The 18,379-nt window shown below is 64.8% G+C and overlaps 1 protein-coding gene across 1 annotated transcript in view; it reads right to left on the bottom strand.

Moving 5' to 3' along the window:
- The window catches only part of HMCN2 (hemicentin 2), a 140,917-nt gene that overhangs the window by 21,707 nt on the left and 100,831 nt on the right, over nt 1–18,379 (bottom strand). Inside the window, exons 61-82 of the mRNA XM_012754522.3 lie at nt 17,956–18,037; nt 16,946–17,077; nt 15,852–15,995; nt 15,615–15,774; nt 15,412–15,536; nt 14,847–15,030; nt 12,112–12,209; nt 11,409–11,675; nt 10,678–10,868; nt 10,138–10,219; nt 9,918–10,054; nt 9,262–9,403; nt 9,040–9,184; nt 8,237–8,364; nt 7,443–7,599; nt 6,314–6,435; nt 5,303–5,467; nt 4,022–4,129; nt 3,595–3,729; nt 3,094–3,228; nt 1,865–2,055; nt 748–961 (exon numbers count right to left, since the gene is read on the bottom strand). Coding sequence (XP_012609976.3) covers nt 748–961; nt 1,865–2,055; nt 3,094–3,228; nt 3,595–3,729; nt 4,022–4,129; nt 5,303–5,467; nt 6,314–6,435; nt 7,443–7,599; nt 8,237–8,364; nt 9,040–9,184; nt 9,262–9,403; nt 9,918–10,054; nt 10,138–10,219; nt 10,678–10,868; nt 11,409–11,675; nt 12,112–12,209; nt 14,847–15,030; nt 15,412–15,536; nt 15,615–15,774; nt 15,852–15,995; nt 16,946–17,077; nt 17,956–18,037 — 3,244 coding nt within the window. The remainder of the gene's footprint in view (nt 1–747; nt 962–1,864; nt 2,056–3,093; nt 3,229–3,594; nt 3,730–4,021; nt 4,130–5,302; nt 5,468–6,313; nt 6,436–7,442; nt 7,600–8,236; nt 8,365–9,039; nt 9,185–9,261; nt 9,404–9,917; nt 10,055–10,137; nt 10,220–10,677; nt 10,869–11,408; nt 11,676–12,111; nt 12,210–14,846; nt 15,031–15,411; nt 15,537–15,614; nt 15,775–15,851; nt 15,996–16,945; nt 17,078–17,955; nt 18,038–18,379) is intronic.

Genomic DNA, 18,379 nt, shown 5'->3' with positions numbered 1-18,379 from the left:
GCGCACTGTGAGCTTGCCATGGGGTCACGGGAGGGTCGTGGGGGACGATGGGCGTGTGGCACTTGCAGAGACACTGTTGTGGCTTCTAGAGGTGGATTCTATCACTGGACCTTGCTTTCCCTGCCATGGGGTACACATCGCCTCACCGCAGGCACAAGGACAGCGTCCCCCTCGCCTGGGCGTCTACTCTGGGGGAGGCCTGGTGCCAAGTGCGGCCCCTGCGTTGCCACTCTGTCCTCGGGACCCCTGTTACCGCCACTTTGCAGGTGAAGAAGCTGGGCTCAGGGAGGCTGAGCCACGGGGCCCCCGTTCCCTCCCCAGGGAGGTGGCGGGGCCCAGCCAGGCCTTCACCACAGGTGTGCAGAGGGGCTTCACACCTGTGGACTCTGAATTAGAGATGCAGGGGCCCGCCCAGGTGGGAGGGCAGAGCCACCCAGGGCTTGGCTGTGGTCCCACGATGGGAGCAGCGGCCCTGGGCTGGAACACAGGCCTCCCTCCCGGCCCTGTGGTCTCTGGGTTGAGTCATCTTCTCAGGGGGCTTCTTGCCGTCCCTGAGACATGGCTTGCTGGACGTGGCCATAACTGGGTGTGCTGTGTCCCGTGCATAGCGGCCCGTCTGGAGACCCAGAACCACAGGGCCGGCTGACAGCCTCCTCCTATCTGCTGGGTTGGGTCTCCCCACCTGCCCTCCCTCCTTGGCCTCCCTGGGTCCTGGTCTCTGTCCCATGTGCCCCGGCTGGCCCAGACCTGTGACTGGCTGGTCGTTGATGGTCCAGCCAATGCGGGGTGTAGGGCTGCCCCGGGCCGCACAGCGAAGCCACAGCCTGTCCCCAAGGCGCAGGCTGCGGTCCCCAGGCAGGGTGGTGAACACAGGCAGCGCCAGGATGGTGAGGTGCACGCGGCGGCGGGCCCGGCCCGCGGCGTTCTCAGCAGTGCAGGTGTAGGTGCCAGCGTCCTGGCCCTGGGGCAAAGGGAGATGGCTGGAGAATTGCCCCCACCCCTGGCGTGGGCCAGGATGCTGGCGGGGACACACTCCCTCGCAGACTCCCATGGAACGGCCTGCCCAGAGAGGTGAAGCGACTTGCCCGAGGTCACACAGCTAGTAAACGGGTGGGCTGCACCACTGCACTCCTTGGCAGCCTTCAGAAGGCTCTGCTCCTTCCTGGCCCCAGCCTGGACTGCACGATTGCAGCAGTTTCCATTTACTGAGTGCCTACTGTGTACCAGGCCCTGTGTGCAGAACTCAACCTGCACCAGCCTATCCCCACTTGAGTCACCCCGAGGCAGGTCCCACTCTCGGTGCCTTTATAGAGGGGCCAGGCAGGCTCTGGGAGGGGGAGTTTCATGGCGCGTCCAGGCAGGGCTGGGCGCTCACCACCGCACCACCCGGCTCCCTGGGGCAGGGTCCAGGCCCCGGGACTCCCAGGCACGCACCCCGCTGAGCACCCCAGAGAGCGGCTCGCCATGCTGCAGGCCCTGATGGGTGCTGACAGGGAAGGGGTCCGGGACCCACCCACACCCCTGGCTCAACACTTCCCGAGACCACAGGGGACGTTCAACGTCAAAGCATGATTGAGAACCACCAGGTGACTGTGGGACACAAAGTTGTCACCACCCCCACCCCGACCGCCGAGCTGCCCCTGTGGTCTAGGTTCAAATGTGGGCTCTGCCTCCTGGCAACAGCGTATCTTGGGACAACTAGGTCCACTCTGAGCCTCAGTGTTGTCACCTGTATGTGGGGTGACAATGCTTATGTCCAGGCCCCTGGGGCTGCAGTGCTCAGCACAGGACACGGCAAGCAGGGGTCCCGGCAGATGTCTGCTGCTCCCAGGGCGGCCGCCGTCTCTCCTGCTGTGCCCCTCACCTCCACGTCCTTCACCAGCAGCTCCCCGGAAGGCTGGATGGCGAACTTCCCCTCGGCGCCAGACACGGGCTGGCCGTCTTTGTCCCAGGTGATGTCGGGCTCGGGACTGCCCCTGGCCGTGCAGGGCAAGAGGGCGTGGGAGCCCTCGGTGGTGGACAGGTCCGGGAGGCCGTTCTCGATCACCGGTGGGACTGCGGGCAGAGGGAGGCCCGCTCGGACCTGGGCTGGGGAGGGGCTGCCCCACCCCAGTGCCTTTGGCCCTTGCACGGCCCCTCGGCCCTCCCCAGCCATCAGCTGCCCCGACCAGCTCCCCGGTCATAGGTCATTGCCCGTGGGCAGGACGATTTGGGGACTCTGGGTTTGGTGAAGCTGTGATGGGTGACCCTACTGCACCTATGCGTGCACGCGCACACACACACACACACACACACATGTGCACGCACACACACGCACACACACGCATACACATGCATACACTAAGTGCTTCGGGACACAGGCCTTGGGCAGGCTCCACTGGGGCACAGACTCCTCGTGCCGGGCCACTTCCAGGGCCCAAAGCAGAGCAGCTGCCACAAAGCCGCCCTCCAGGAGGAGCAGCTCTGGGGGCAAAGTGGAGGTCCCTGGCTGGCTGGCTGGTGACCAGAGATGCTCCTAGTCACCGGGGTGCACACAGGACAAGGAGGCTGGGAGGAGCAGGGAGCCAGGAGCCCTCTGCATTCACAGCCAAGTCCACCCCAGCCCTACACCGCTCGGGCAGGGACAGCCCCCGAGACAGCACAGAGCAGGCCACTGGGGCAAGGCATGGCACTGGGGCAAGGCACGGCCCGCTGTCCCTCGTGTGCCCGGCCAGTGCTGCCCCCTCACCTCTGGAGGCAGTGGTCGGTCAAACTAGGGCAAGGGCACAGGTGATTGTGTGTGCGTGCAGGGGAAGGGACTGAAGTGCCCGCTGCTACGGCACAGCCAGAGTGAATGAAGGATGCCGGACTAGTGTCGCAGGAGGGACCAGAGAGAAGGCGGGGGACAGGAGTTTCTGCCTGAAGCCAGAAGTCGGGCACAAGATGAGAGACGTTTTCCCCTTAACTCACTCCAGGGCCAGAGCGGTGCTGAGGTTAGGGCGCATGCAGGGACGTGCCCTACCCGGGCCCAGAGCCAGGCCCCGAAGGGAGATGCTTGCAGGAGCCCCAGGCCCCGGGTCACCAGGGCCCACCATGGCCCCTCCTCAGGCCCACCTTGCACCACCAGCCTTGTTTTCCCCAGGGCGCTGCCTGCTCTGTTCTGGGCGATGCAGAAATAGTTCCCGGCATCCTCGGGGCTGGCACGGACAATCCGCAGCTGTCCGCTCGGTAGGACCTGGGTACCTGCTCCTGGATGTGGGGGAGGAAATCGGGGGTCGGTGGCTGGGGTGGGGACCCCGGGGAGGAGAGGAGGGTGGCTTGGGCTGTTCCGTCTGACAGATAGCAAATGACTTGCTGGGGTCACGGGTGACCAAGTGATAGCCAGGAAGCCCCGCCAGAGCCCAGCCCAGCCACTGCCCATCCCTGACCTCAGGACTCAGCCACCGAGTGCTCAGATGGCATCTCCAGCTGGGGTGGCAGCAGGAGGGAAGAGGGCGGGGGTGGAGCCAGAGCAAGGGTGGGGGAACTGGAGCAGGTTTGCGGGGTCTCCTGGGCTGGAAGGAGGACCCCAGGCCCATACTCTTCCCTTCCAGGATGACTGGCAGGGACACTCACCTGCAGGGACACTGAGGCCTTCCTTCTGCCAGGTGATGGTTGGCCAGGGGATGCCCGAGGCCTCGCAGGGCAGCAGCACCTCCTCCTGCGCCACTACCCGCACCACGCTGGGCAGCGGCTTCACCGTGGGGGCAGCTGCAAGGCACAGAATGCGGAGGTCCCTGGGGGCACCTTAACACCAACTCTGCCAACCAGGGGGCCTCTGAGCACCTGGGAGAGAGGCCTCTAAAGGGAACTGGGGTTCTGGAAACCTCAGATGCAGCAACGAGGATGCCGGGGCCGATGTTTCCCTCCCAGAGACTCCCCCCAGCGAGGCCGGTCAGAGGCAGGTCCTGCCGCTGGGCCCCCGGCCTCACCTCCGTCCCACGCCCCACCTGCCTGTAGCTCTCCACCTGCTCCCTCGGCGGCCTGGGCCGGGGACCCTTACCTTGCACGGTGAGGACCACGTGCTTGTGGGCCACGCCGGCGGAGTTGCGGGCGGTGCAGGTGTAGCGGCCAGCGTGGATGGGGAGGGCCTGCCCGATCTCCAGAGCGCCTGTGGGTGGGAACGGTCATGGGGTGGGGACCGAGGTCCCTGATGGAGGCGGCAGGGCTCCTGTACGCCCCTACCCTGACATCTCTGGTCCAGGCCACTCAACCTGCCCCCCTGCCTGTCTGCAAACAGCAGGGGGGCGAGATGACGCGAGAGCCTGGGTATTAGGCCTGCCTCTGCTCCCTGCCTGAAGCATAACCATGGCCAAGTTCCTTCCACTTTCTGGGCCTCAGTTTCCCCATGTGTACAGTGAAGAATCAGACAAGACGGTCTCTAACCTCTTCCAGGTGTCAAGTTCCAGGATCTGCCACGCCCCGCACGGGGTCCTCAACCCACACTTCCCACTCTCTGCTGTTCTCACCATGCTCTGCTAAACACTCACCTCCTCTGGGAAGCCTCCCGGGATTACTGCCTCTTCTGTCCTCCCTTTGCCCTCCCTGCCTCAGCCTTGGTGCCTCAACAAGCACCATTTAACCCTCCCAGACTGCAGGCTGCCCCTCTGAGGGGAGTGGAGCTGTCTCTGAATTGTCCTCCGTGGCCCACTGGGCCCTGCTGGGCGGGCGAGGGGAGCCAGGCCCTCTGGACGCCGGCCACCCTGCAGCCCTGCCACGCGGGTCTCTGGCTTGCTGCCGCCACTCTCTGGAAGGAAGGGCTATCGCTCCCGAAGGGTCCGAGACCACAGATCCGGCCAAGCGGCTCCCAGACGTCAGGGTTTCACTAACCAACGGACACACTTAATTTGGAGAAGCCCTGCATAGCGGCCAACCTTTAATTTTGACAAGCGAAGACATTTAAACAATCACCGTCTACCATCACCTTAACTTCATCAAAGAAAGGAGCTCTCAACACCGGGAGACCGAGAGCATCGTTTCAGAATAAAGGGCGGGCCTTCCAACGGGACACGGGCAGCCTACAGACGCACGCAGGCAGCTGTTATTTTCTCATGAAACGGCACTGATTTGCCCACCAGCCCCGGGGCTCTCAACCCTGCGGTGCACGGATGAGGGTCTGTGGCCCAGAGAGGGCGAGGGGGTTCTCCCGGGGCACACAGCAAGTGAGTGGCAGAGCCAGGCCAGAGCTCTCCACCTTGCTCTACCACGTGGGCTCCTTCCGCCCTCTCCGGCCGCCCTCCCCGTCGCCCCTCAGCTGCGTCTGTCTGCGGCGGCCCCGACTCACCCAAAGGCGAGACACGATAGCCGCTGCCCCGCGCTCCTAGCTGGGTGCCCGCCTTGCTCCAGGACACGGCCGGGGCCGGCACGCCCGTGCTGTGGCACGTGAGGACCACAGGTGCCATCGTGGCCACGGTGAAGTCTGTCTGGTCATCGGCGATGGTGGGAGGCCCTGAAACCCGAGACCAGGCGTGAGGCCCTGCTGGGTACGGCCGGGAGCTCATGGCCACGGGCCTGGGGCACGAGAACTGTGTACACGATGCTGAGACCCCAGGTGACACCAGGGGACGTTAGTGACCAAGGGCTGGGGAGGAAGGCAGGGGCAGCAGAGGGAGAAGTCACAGGTGCTCGCTCAGCAAATACTTTGGGGCACAGGGAGACAGGTGCGGCCAGCTTCAGTGGCGACGCCGGCCTGGCAGCTTCAGAGCGTGGGTCCCACAGGAGAAGGGGGCTTTGAGGAGGCTGGGGTGGGGCAGGCCAGGGAGGCCCCGGGGCAGTGGCGTTTAGCCTGAGAGCTGAAGGAAAGCAGGTGTTGGCTGGCTGTCGGGAAGACTGTTTCGGCAGAGGGAACAGCATGTGCAAAGGCCCGGAGGTGAGGAACAAAAGGCTGAGCAGCAGGACTGGACCCCAGAGCCAGGTGGCACGGGGTGAGCTGAGCCTAGGGAGTCGGCAGGGCCAGACCACACGGGGCCTTGCGGGCCCAGGTGAAATCTTGCACTCTATCCTGAGGGAAGCGTGCAGCCGGGCAGGGAGGGACTTCGAACTGGGGTGATAAGGTCAGACTGGGTTTAGAACATTCTGGATTGGGAGGGGCCTCTCCTGTGAGCTCCCATGTGCCAGGAACTGTGTTGGGCTACGGATGTATCAGGTGGGAAAGCAGGATCTGGGAGGGCTTCCTGGAGGAGGCGTCCCACAAAGCGCAGGAAGGCTGTAAGGAAGCCAGCGCCATCCCGCAGGCAGGAGAGAGCCCCGGAGTGGGACGCGCTGCCCTCCTCCTCTGCCTCCTGCCCCGACTCACCGTGAACGGTCACCTGGTAGAGCCTGCGGGCCTCGCCCAGCCCGTTGCTCACCACACACTCAAACTGGGCCGCGTCCTGGGGGCCGGGGGCCGTGAGCAGCAGGGCGTTGGAGGGCAGGAGCCTGGGCGGACAGACAGACAGCTAAGTGGCCAGGGCCGGCCAGCGCGGCCTTCCCGCAGGGCAGTCTGGATGTGGGTCTCACGACCATCTCCCTTTCCTACATCCAGCTCCTGGCCCTGTCTGACGCTAAAGGCTTCTTCTAGAAGTTTCTACCCCAAAAGGTCTAGCTGTTGGGCTTGTGGGTGATTTTTATTTTCATCCCTGGCTTTCCCTGTAACCCTGCATGTTTGCTCTGCTACAGTAACCCTCTAGGACAGCTGCCTTTTTATTTTTTTAAAGAGACAGGGTCCTGCTCTGTCACCCAGGTGTGATCATAGCTCACTGCAGCCTGGAACTCCTGGGCTCAAGCGAGCCTCCTGCCTCAGCCTCCTGAGTGGCTGGGACTACAGGTGTGCACTCTCGCTATGTCACCCAGGCTTGAACTCCTGACCCCAAGGATCCTCCTTCCTTGGCCTCCCAAAGTGCTTGGATGACGGGCGCGAGCCCCTGCGCCCGGCCCTACGATGGCTTCTGTCATAATAGCCACGTTTGCATCCCCGGGCAGAAGGCTCGGGCTCACCGAGCACCTGCTCCAGACACACAGCTCCGTGGTGAGCTGGCACCTGACGCCACAGGCGTTTGGCGAATCCACCGCCGACTCGGCTCCTTTAAAACCCGCAGTGACCATGCGAGCGAGGATCAGCCGCATTTGAGAGACCAGGTTCCTGGGCCGGTCCCACGCCCAGGCGCAGCCGGCGCAAGCTCGCGCTGCCACATCTTGTTCTTAAACAAGCAGTGACTGGGATGGATAGAAAGGTCACACACTCTCTATTTGGTCGTGTCCCGAATGCTCTCACGCCTGCCTTAGTGTAGAGACTGCCCGGCCCCCAAGGCCAGACACCTTCTGGTCCCGGCTTCGGTGAGAGCCGAGCACACCGGGCATCATTTCTGCTCCGTCCCCGCCCCTCGGGACGGGCATGCCCCCACCCGGGGGGTCCCAGGAAGCCAGCGCAAGGGCCAGCTCATTACCGGTAGGCGCCCCGCTGCAGGCGGAAGTCCAGCTTCTGTCCGTCCTTCCACCAGGCCACCAGGGGCTTGGGGGCGCCGCTGGCCTCGCAGGGCAGCGAGGCTGGCGTGTGGGCAGTCAGGGTCAGGTTGGAGGGGCCGGGGGCGATGGCTGGAGGCTCTGGGGAGAGGGCAGTGGTCAGGAGACAGGGTGCGGCGGGGCGGGGCGGGGCGGGGGCTCCCCGAGGCTGTGCCCGGAGGCAGAGCCCAGGGCGAAGGCACTCGTGAGCCCTCAGCCGGTCTCCAGGGCAGGGCAGGCAGGAGAAACTCCCGGGGGAGAGCTTCCCGCAGGCCCCAAGGCCGGGGCCTTGGGGCCTCCCTCGCCCGAGCCTGCGTCCGTCTCCGCCTGTCTTCCAGTGAGGCCTCCAGGGCTCCACTCCCCGTCAGCCCCTGCCCGAGGCCGGGGTCCACCAGGGTGGCCTCCAGCCAGGCCGTCCATTGCAGCGGAAAGAGATTAGAACGCCCGATTCCAGCGGCCTTGAACCTAAGCTTTCAGATGCTCAGCCGTTCTGCGCTCGCCTTCTCGCGCGCTCGACAGAACGGTGCCGCGGTAGGCGTGCGCGGTACATGCATAAAAACCCTGCGCCTCTGCCTGTGCAGGCTCGGAACGTTTTACTGATGCGCTTCGAGGTCCGAACATTTGAGGACCACGGCCCTTGGGTCCTGACGGCTGGGGTGACCCAAAGCTAAGCAGGTCTGGTCCCCAACGGGGACTGGACGCTGAAGGCAGGGAACACGCCCTTCCTTGGGCCACCTACCAAAGACCTGGAGGTTGCAGCCTTGCCGATCGGAGCCAGCGGAGTTGGACGCCAGGCAGAGGTAGCGGCCTGTGTCCTGGGTGAGGACTGGCTGGATCCTCAGGGAACCGTCCGGCAGAACTTCGAACCTGGAGTGGAGGGAGGGGTTGCCATGGAGACCAGTAGGCCGGTGGGGCCCTCTCCTCTGCCCTGGCTTTTTCCCAGCAAGATGCTAACTCAGAAGTCAGAGTCCTGTGTCCACAAGGCCAAGGTCAGAGGTCACAGCCATATGGGCCGCTCCCACACCCCAAGCCAGCATTGGAAAGGTAGAGAGGGAGGGGCTTCCCCAGGTCTCCCCCAGGACACAGTGGGACCCCACTCTTTCTGGGATCGGCCCCTAGATCTGAGAAGTGCCCTTCCCCGGGCCAGGTCTGTACGGACTGGACTGGGGGATGGACACGCCACTCAGGCTGGGCCAATGGCGTTCGCCACCCTGTGCATTTGGAATTGAGGCTTCAGACGCCTTGCTAGGTTGTGTGGGCGGAGGAGCAGTATATTTGGGGGCCCGGGGGTGTTGAGGGGCATCTCTGGCATGCTCACAGGGGAAGAGGGTGAGAGAGAGAGGGAGAGAGACACGAAGGCCACGTGCAGAGAGAGCAGCGATCGGCAAGAGCGTGAGTGGCCTGCCTGTCCTTGTGCTCCGCGGCCACCCACGTCCTGACGGTAAACACGCTTTTCTGCTCCGACTCCCTATCGGGTTCCCATTTACAACCCACAGAGAGGCACCCGAGACCCTCCCGGAGGCCACCCCTTCCAGCTCCCACCTGGGGCTCCCGGGATCCAGGGGGGCCCCGTCCTTCCTCCAGCTCACGAGGGGCGGGGGCACGCCGTCGGCCCGGCAGGGCAGCAGGGCCATCTGGTTCACCGAGGCGTTCACTGCGGGCGGTCCCGGCCGGATGGTGGGTGACGCTGGGGAGGGCACAGAGGGAGCGGGGCTGGGGGCCTGTCGCTCTGAGGGGGGGCGGGGCAGGGAGGGCCACACTCACTGTGGATCTCCACGCGGAAGGCCACGCGGGTGCTGCCCACGGCGTTGCGGGCGGTGCAGCTGTAGTCGCCGCCGTCGGCCGTGCTCAGGGCCTGCAGCTGCAGGAACCTGCCCTGCTCGGGGAACTGCGTGTGGGCGTCCGCCTGCAGAGCCCGCCAGGGAGGAGAGACCCCGTCAGCACCAGGCCAGGAGGGCCAGGGGCCAGTGAAGCGGGACAGTGGCCTCTGTCTCATCCCAGGCTGGCCGCAGGCCTGGGCTCAACGCCCAGATGAAGACCCTCTGAGGAGACGGGCTCCTCTGGGAGCCAAGGTGCGCCCACCCAGGGGCTCTGCCGGACGACCCGCACCCTTGGGTGCAGAGCAGCGAGCAAGCAGCCCTGTGAGGGTGAGCACAGGGACCTCCGCGCTGGCCCCAGGTCGCACAGCCACCAGAACCCGTGTGCGCCTCAGAAGCCCTGGTGTCCTGAGCTTTGCCTCAGCGTCCCCCTCCACGAAATGGGGATGACAGTAGTGTCTGGAGCGGGAGGAGGAGGAAGAGGAGGAGGAGGAGGGAGAGCCGTAGCAAAGTGCTGCTCAGAGCGGCCCCAGCACCCAGGACCCGGCCTGGCCAGGCCCAAGGGCAGGAGGCCGTGCCCCTGGGACCCCACCTGGCGCCCACCTTTAGCAGGATGCCATCTCGGTGCCACTCGATCTCGGGCGCTGGCTCGGCCTCTACAGAACACTCCAGGACCAGCTGTCCCGGGGCCAGGCCCACCACAGCGCGGGGGCCTCGAGGCCCGAGGACGTTTGGAGGGGCTGGGGGTGCAAGAGGACGTGAGAGGCGGCCCCCTGCAGGCCCCGTCCTGCCTCCCACGCCTCCCCACCCCCACACTCCCTACCTTGCACCCTGACCCAGAAGCTCTTCTCGACTTCACCCGCAGGGCTCTCGGCCAGGCAAGTGTACAGCCCCGCGTCGCCCACCTGGGGGCGGAGCGGGTGAGCAGCTGCCTCCCACCCGGCCGCCCACCTGGATTTCCTCCCACCCAGCGAGGGGCCCAGGATTCAAACTCAGCCCGACGGCTCTGCCATCCCACCTTCCCAGCCAGCCTGCACCCCCTCTCTGGGATTCTCCACCTCCACCTCACTCTGGCTTCAGAGCTGGTGTGAGGGCAGCCTCTTCCCAGAAGTCTCCCCGACTGCACCAGCCTTTGTCTGGCCCCAGTGGGGAGTCACCTAGTTTTGGCATCAGCTTGGCCCTGACCTGGCTGGGAGCGCGCAGGGCACAGCCCGGGGGGGAGGGGGTGGTCATAGCCACATACTCGCCTCTCACAAAGGAGGAGCTCGGCCACACCTCGCCACCTGCCCGCAGGGTCTGGGGAAGCTGCCATCCCTCCCTTCTCCCCACCCCAGCCTCATCCACGGCGGCGAGGCACCCACACCTGCACGGCCTCCACCCGGAGCACCCGCCCGGCCCTGCTGCTGTCGTCCAGCCTGCTCAGGGGCTGCCCGTCCTTGTGCCAGGTGACGTTGGGCTGGGGGGTGCCCCGGGCATCACAGAGGAGCTCCATGGGGGCACCAGGGCTCAGCAACAGCTCTGTAGGCCGCCCCGAGTCCTCGATGTGGGGGGGATCTGCAAGACACCCCACCCTGGGTCAGCCGTGCCCAGAGTGCTGGGGCTGGGGTTCCTCTTACCCTGCTCCCACCCGGACACTGACAGCACACGGGCCAGAACCAGACGGGGGCTTTTGGAAGGTCCTGGAAATACCAGAAGCCATGGGCCCATCTTCCCAGGACAATTAGTTGTGCTTTAAAACCAACAAGGACACGGTGTGGAGGGGAACACACAACTGACACAACTTCTCCAGTATGTTAATAGCACACTTGCAAAATCTTACGTTGAGTCTTAGGGCTCTGTCGTCAGAGTTTGGTGGCTCTTGTTCTTGCTTCTGCCACCAGGGCTGGTGGACAGGACAGAAGAGCCCGCCCCTGGAGAACCAAACCTCCCGGCCACCCACGGCACGCAGGCAAGGCCAGCAAGGCATCCCACGGGGAACCCAGGTGGCAGCCCCACGTCTCTGGGGGACACACCCCCCTCGCTGCCTTCCCATCACCCCCAGGGCCCTACCCGGTCCCCAACCCAGAGAGGCCAGCCTGGGGACACGTGACCCACCCATGACGGTCAGCTGGAAGTGCCGCCTGGCTTCTCCCGCCTCGCTCACGGCCACGCAGGAGTAGGTCCCCGAGTCGCCAGCTTCCGTGGCCTCTAGCTGCAGGCTGGGCCCCTGCTCCAGGCTCTGGGGTGACAAGGGCTCCCCATCCTTCATCCATGAAACCAGGGGCAGGGGGATGCCCCGGACCTCGCACGGGAGGACCACCGGGGAGCCACGGACCACCACCACATCCTTTCGGAACTCCGCTGGCTCCAGGACGGGTGGCACTGTGGGGGGGCCGGGGGAGCAGGAGCCATTTTATTGCATGACAGGCGGCCCTCACCCCAGGACCTTTGCACAGGTTACTCCTATTGGCCAGAACTCCTTCTCCTGGACAATTCTGTCTTATCTCCAATACCCAGCTTAGACCTCGCCTCCTCCAGGAAGGCTCCCTTGAACCTCTACAGCCAGGTGAGGTGCCCTCCTCTGCTCCCACAGATCCTCCCCAACCCTGGTACTGCTGTTGCCTGGAATTCTGGCTGTCTCTCTACAGAACCGTCTCCTGCCCTGCCCTCCTTCCTGGTGCTGCCCCCCCTTCCTGCACACCAGGGTGGAGTTTGCTCCCCCTGATGCCCTGAGCGCCGCCCCTTGGTTCCACCCAGATGGGCCCAGATCCTGCCCCCCGCGAGGCCAGAGGAGCCCCTGCCCGCCCCTGCTGCGTACCCTGCACCTGCAGGGTGAAGTTCCTGTCCGCCACGCCGGCTGGGCTCGCAGCCACGCAGGTGAAGACGCCGGCGTCCGCCAGCTGCACCTGGGAAATCCTGACTCGGGGGTCGGGGTTGGAGGTGGAGAGAGACAGAGACAGAGGCAGAGGCAGAGACAGAGACAGAGACAGAGACAGAGACAGAGACAGAGACAGAGACAGAGACAGAGACAGAGGCGTGCCGGCTGAGCAGAAAGGCTCCTTCCCTCTTCCATGCGTTGTCTCCCAGCGGCTTGCTGGCCGCAGGGTGCCTCTGCTGAAACCCCTTTCTGGGCTCCCCAGCTCCCCCGGGATAAGGCCCCCAACTGCCCCTCCCCGATCCTCCCCCCGCTGCCGCCCTGACCCAACTCGCTGGCAGCCAGGCCGCCTGCCTCCGCAGCCCTGGAGGCTCCGCTGCCCCGGCACGTGGCAGCTCGGCTGCCCTTCCTCTAGACAACCCGAGACTTGCCGGCTCTGCTCTCCGTCCTCGCACTTTCTCCCGAGCCCCCTTTGTCTCCACCACTCCGCCTGCGCCTCTCGCAGGTCCGCCCTCAGGCCTCCTCTCCTGTGGCCCCGTCGGCCCCTCCACCCCTGAAGCCTGTCTTCACGCTCCCCTGGACCTCCTCCTACGCCCAGCGTCCCCGCCCCGGTCCCTCAGACCCGTCCTAGCAGTGGCAGCGGGCACGGGCCACGTTCTCAGCCCTGGCTGCCAGCCGCCCACGTGCCGACAACCCGAGTGTCCACTCTCCTCGCAGTAGCCGGTTCCTCCCTGGAACCTCTCAAAGCAACACGGGAAGCAGAACCCTAGGGCCTCCCCTCCGCCTGCTCCCCCACGGACCTCGGGAAACAGGAGCCAGCAACTTGCAGGTACCTGGGGTAAAACCCGAGTCACGCTCCACGCCTCCCGTTCCCTCGTCTCTTCACAAACACCACCAGCTCTGCCTTAAAAATCTGCCCGGAATCTGACCACCCCTCGCCTGCTCCACCTCCACGGCTGGGGTCCAGGATGGCTGCAAGAGCCCCCAGCTGCCCTCCCCGCCCGCCCTGCCCTTGGCCGCCAGTCCGCTGTCTACACAGCAGCCAGAAGGACCCTGCACAAACCTAGGTCACCACCCACAGGCACTGAAAGGAGAGACCCGAACACGTATCTGCACACAGTTATCACGGTGGCCGAGGGGAAGCGACCCCAGCACCCCTGATGGATGGATGGGCAAATGGAATGCGGTCTCTCCCTACAGTGGAATATTATTCAGCCCTAAAAAGGGAGGAGATTCTGCCACATGCTGCCGTGTGGATGAACCCTGAGGACATTACAGGAAATAAGCCACACCCACAGCACGTGTGTGATCTTATTCCACCCATCAAAGGGACCCAAGTGGGCAAAGTCACGGAGACAGGCAGCAGAGAGGGGTGGGGGTGCGAGAGGCGGGGGATGGGCAGGGGCGTTGGTGCTTAATAGGGTCAGTTTCCATCCTATGGGTAAAAGCGTTCTGGAGATGGGTGGTGGCGATGGCTGTGCAACAGCAGGGACATGCTTAGTGCCACAGAACTGGACACTTAAACGGCTAAAATGATGAAGTTTGTGTTGTGTATATTTTACCACAATAAAAAATGTTTAGTGGCTGGGTGTGGTGGCTCACGCCTGTAATCCTAGCACTCTGAGAGGCTGAGGTGGGAGGATTCCTCAAGGTCAGCAGTTTGAAACCAGCCTGAGCAAGAGCAAGACTCCATTTCTACTAAAAATAGGAAGAAATTAATTGGCCAACTAAAAATATATAGAAAAAATTAGCCGGGGATGGTGGCACATGCCTGTAGTCCCAGCTACTCGGGAGGCTGAGGTGGGAGGATCAGTTGAGCCCAGGAGTTTGAGGTTGCTGTGAGCTAGGCTGACGCCACGGCACTCCCTCTAGCCTGGGCAACAGAGTGAGACTCTGACTCAAAAAAAAAAAAACCTGTTAAGTCACATCATGACGCTCCTCTGCTGAAAACCCTCCCCTGGCTTTCCATCTCCTCTTAGGAACACTCGGGGCTTTCCAAGGACTTTCGACGCCTGACCCTCATCGCCCGACAACCTTCACCTGCCTGCCCCTGCGTCCTGCTCCCCGAACACACGGCGCCCCTGCCTCAGAGCCTCCGAACTTGCAGCTCCCTCTGCCCCATGCTCTTCCCCACAGAATCTGCTCTTACTTCCTGCCATCTCTGCCCAAATGTCACCTGTCTGAGCCCCCGTGACTGACCATCCCCAACAGCACCCTCCACTGCCACCTCCCATCTCCTCGCCCTGCCCTGTCTTTCTGCAGAGCGCACCCCCCCAGTGGCATCTCATTTGTGTGTCTGTTCGTTTTCCAGCCCAGTCCTCACCCCCCAGGGCTGCAGGGGCAGGAACTTCATCCGATCCCGGGGCCTGGAACTGCACCAGGGACGGTAAGCACTCCATGGCGCTGTTGAGCGCACGGAGACTTTGCTCAGACACCTTCTTCCAGGAAGTCCTCCCTGACTGTCTCCACCTGGCCAGGCTGAATCAGTTGCAATCAGACGTCATCGCCTGAGGACAGAGGCCCCTTTCCTCTCTGAGTCCCGTGAGGGTGGGGTCCTCCCCCCCTCCCCATCATAACCCTCTGTATGTTTACGTTAGTTTTATGCTAAAACCCTTCAGAAGTGGTTTTAAACCCGAGCTGCCTGAAGAGCGTGTCTGGGGCCGCAGCCTGCCCCCTACCTGAGGGTGCGGCCAGAGCCGTGCAGGTGGGTGCGCTGGGAGAGTGCCAGTGGCAGGCCGTCCTTGAGCCAGCTCATGTGGATGGGCGGGGAGCCCCGGGTGGGGCACGCCATGGTCACCAGCTCCCCTGGCCTGCTCACCAGGGTGGCCGAGCCGTCTGCTGCCTGCTCGATGGTGGGAGGCACTGGGGGTGCACAGGGAGGAAAAAGAGGGGTCCTGGGGGAAGGCGGGCTCCTCCCAGGGAAGCTGCAGGAGGCAGCACCGGCCCTGGCCTTCCGCCACCAGCAACCCCGGTGGCCTCCAGCCACGGGAGGGGTGAGGCCCACGTGTGGGGCACAGCCTCAGCCCTGGCCCTCTCTGTCCCCCTCATCCCCGCTCCCCTGGGGCTGCGGGGCTTGTGCCCCTAGTGTGTGGAGGAGGCCCGGGAGCCCGGAGAGGCCGGATCTGTGGCCGGGGTCACAGCGTGGGCATCGCTGGGGCTTCAGCCCGGGTCTTCTCGCCACCCTCCGCGCCCCAGGGTGGCCCCGCACAGGCCGGGCCGCCGCAGCCCCGGCGGGCTCCTCACCCAGCACGGTCAGCGCGTGCAGCCTGGCGTCCTCGCCCGCCGCGCTGTGCGCCACGCAGGTGTAGGCGCCCGAGTCCGCGGCCCGCAGGCCCTTCAGCACCAGGGAGCCGCCGTCCAGGTAGAACCTGTCGCGGGAGGGGCGGGGACGGGCGCGTGAGGGGCGGGGCCTGCTTCCTGTGGGGCGGGGCGGGGCCGGGCCTTACCGGAGGTGGGGGCCCGCGGCCTGGCCCAGCGGGCGGCCGTCCTTCAGCCAGGCCAGGTCAGGCGGCGGCTGCCCGTCGGCCTCGCAGTCCAGCCGCACCTCCTGCTCCTCCAGCACGTGGTGCTCCTGCGCCGCGCCCGAGCTCCGGATCCGCGGTGCCACTGCGGCAGGGGCTGCGGTGAGGCCACGGCTGGCAGGGGCTGCGTGGGGGCAGGACGGGCGCGGGGCGCAGACCTACCCAGCACGTTCACCACGAAGTCCTTGCGGGCCTCGGCCTGGGCGCTCTCGGCCACGCACGTGTAGGTGCCGGCCTGCGCTGGCTGCAGGCGGCTGAGCTGGAGGCGGCCCCCCCGGGAGACCACGCCAAGCGCCACGCTGCTCTCTGTGGGACGGAGGGGACCCCTTGAGCCGCTCACCCCGTTCTTGTTCTCACAGGAGACTGCAGCCCACAGGGCAGGGGCTCCTTGTGCATCCCGGCCTTCCTGCGCCTGGCCTCTTGGGCTCCTCTGTTCCTTGCAACCCTCCCTCCTCCCTCCACTCCAGAAGTCGCTCCCCAAGGGACCCACTGCCTCGAGTGTGCAGGGCCTGCCCTCAGGCCCTCCCTCACCCAGCACTCTCTTCCTCCCCACCCTGCCCCTCCGTCCACCAAGACTTTCCATCAAGTCGGACCAGCCCTTCCCTGGGTGACACAGGTCACTGTGGGGACGCCCGGGTCTCTGCTCAGGCCTGGACGCCTCCCCCTTCCTTCTCTCCAGCCGCACCTCTGCCCACAGCTGTCTCTAAGTGCACCAGCCTGGGGCACCCCCAGGCCGACCTCCTCGCCACACCCCCGGTGATGTAGGCAGCCTTTCCACCCCAAATGCACCAGCAGCTGCCCTGCGTCCACCTGTGGGCTTGGCAGTCAAAGGTGAGCCCGACACAGTCCCTGTCCTCAAGGAGTTCAGATGTACTGCCGGGGACAGTGGAACAAGTGCCACCCGGTGCGGACAGCCCCATGAGTCCCTGGTGGGGCCGGCCAGCGGGCATCGTCTCGGCCCCCAGTGCCTGTCCTGCACCATGGAGAGCCCATGTCGTCCGTCTCCTCGGAGCTGACCGAGGGCGTGGACGTGAGGGGCCCTCTGAGCGGCCACAGGAGCCGTTCCTGATGTTTGGGTTCCAAGGGCCAATAAATGACGTTCCAAGACAAGCTGGGGTGGGGCCAACGCTGCACGGCCAGCCTCTGATTTCACCAAGTAAGAACGCTGACTCCCGACAACCTCTCTCTTCCACTTCCGCTGCTATTGCATTCGGTGCAGGAACACTGCACGCTAAGGGAAGGACAGATGTACTCACCCACAGGCATTCTGTCCTTCAGCCAAGTCACCGTGGGTGCGGGGACCCCGGACACATCACAGGTCAGGACCAGGGGGCTCCCAGCCAGCTGGCTCACTGTCTCCGTCTTGGGGTTCTCAAACGTGGGGGGCACTGCAGGAAAGAAGCCGGTTCCCAGAACCCTAAGACCTTCCCCGCAGCCCCTTGCTCTTGGGCAGAGCAGGGAGGCCGAGAAGCGCTTGCGGGTCGTCAGGAGTGCACGACGGTTCATGCGCTGCCATTGCGAGCGAGCGAGGCTCTTTCCTGCTTCCCGTGGGCTGGGACGGGACGCAGGTCCCGGCTTCAACCACAGGAACAGGGACAACACCCTAAGGGGGGACGGTCAACAAGACGGAAGGAGCCTGGGCCCTATGTCACCACGCGGAGCTGAGCTGCCCCCCAGCGAGACACTCACCCCTGGGCTTCCGAACGAGAGAGGTAAACTTCCCGCCCATTTAGTCCACCGTTTGGGCTCTCTTTGTGACACAGCTAAGTCCATACTCTAACCTCGCGTGCAAGAACAGCTGACTGCAGGAAAATCTGGCCAAGCTCCCTAGACAGCTCAGCCCGGCTCCCCCTCACCCCGGCTTGAGCCACACGAACAGTCAGATGGGCTGATGGGACAGGCCCCCTTGGGGTCAGGACAGAGGTGACGTGGCCCCCTGTGTGTCTGGTCTCCCAGGGCTCCTTCATCTGGTGCCCTCATGCCAGGCCCTGTGCCGGGCACCGTCTCCACACGCAGTGGCCATGCACGCCCCGGGCACTTCGCCTCTTCTGCTTTGGGTGAGCCCCTGGGGACACGTCACTCTGCCCAGGCAGGCCGAGGGCAGAGTCTTCTTTGGGTTCTGCTGATCCTGCCTTTTAAATTCCAGAACTTGTGCCCTTCACGCCGGGCAACACCGCCACCGCCCAGCTACCGTCCTCCTCCTCCTGGGCAGTCCTGTGTGCTGCCGAGGCCCCACAGTCACGTGGCCACCTGGTCCCCAGCTTACCCTGGACGGTGAGGACGAAGGTCCACACGGCCTCCCCAGCCAGGTTGCTGACTCTACAGCTGTATAAACCTTTATCCGACACCTGGGATGGGAAGAGCACATGCCGACAGTGTGCATGGGGCTGGGGTGGGGTGCCTAGGGATCCCCAAAACACCTAGGCCCCCAAAGCTTCCAGAGCAGGGACTCCCCAGGTGTGCTGCTGGTCCTGACTGGGGAGCCAAAGGGAGGTGGGACCCTCTGGCCTGTCCAAGGGCCTCCAGAAGCAGGAGGGCCCTGGAGGGTCAGCGCACAGGCTCTGGAACCCCACCCTGCCGGGGCCTGCAGGTGGACCAAGCCCGGAGGAGAAGGCCCCTTGCTGTGGGGACGGAGCTGAGCTAGGAGAGAGGACCCCAGAGCAGGTTTCTGGGGGAGCAGCAAACGTTCA

Source organism: Microcebus murinus, chromosome 12 (genome assembly GCF_040939455.1).
Source record: "Microcebus murinus isolate Inina chromosome 12, M.murinus_Inina_mat1.0, whole genome shotgun sequence".
NCBI classification, from domain to species: Eukaryota; Metazoa; Chordata; class Mammalia; order Primates; family Cheirogaleidae; genus Microcebus; species Microcebus murinus.
The sequence above is the reverse complement of the archived record's forward strand: the minus strand, read 5'-3'. Positions and strand labels throughout refer to the sequence as shown.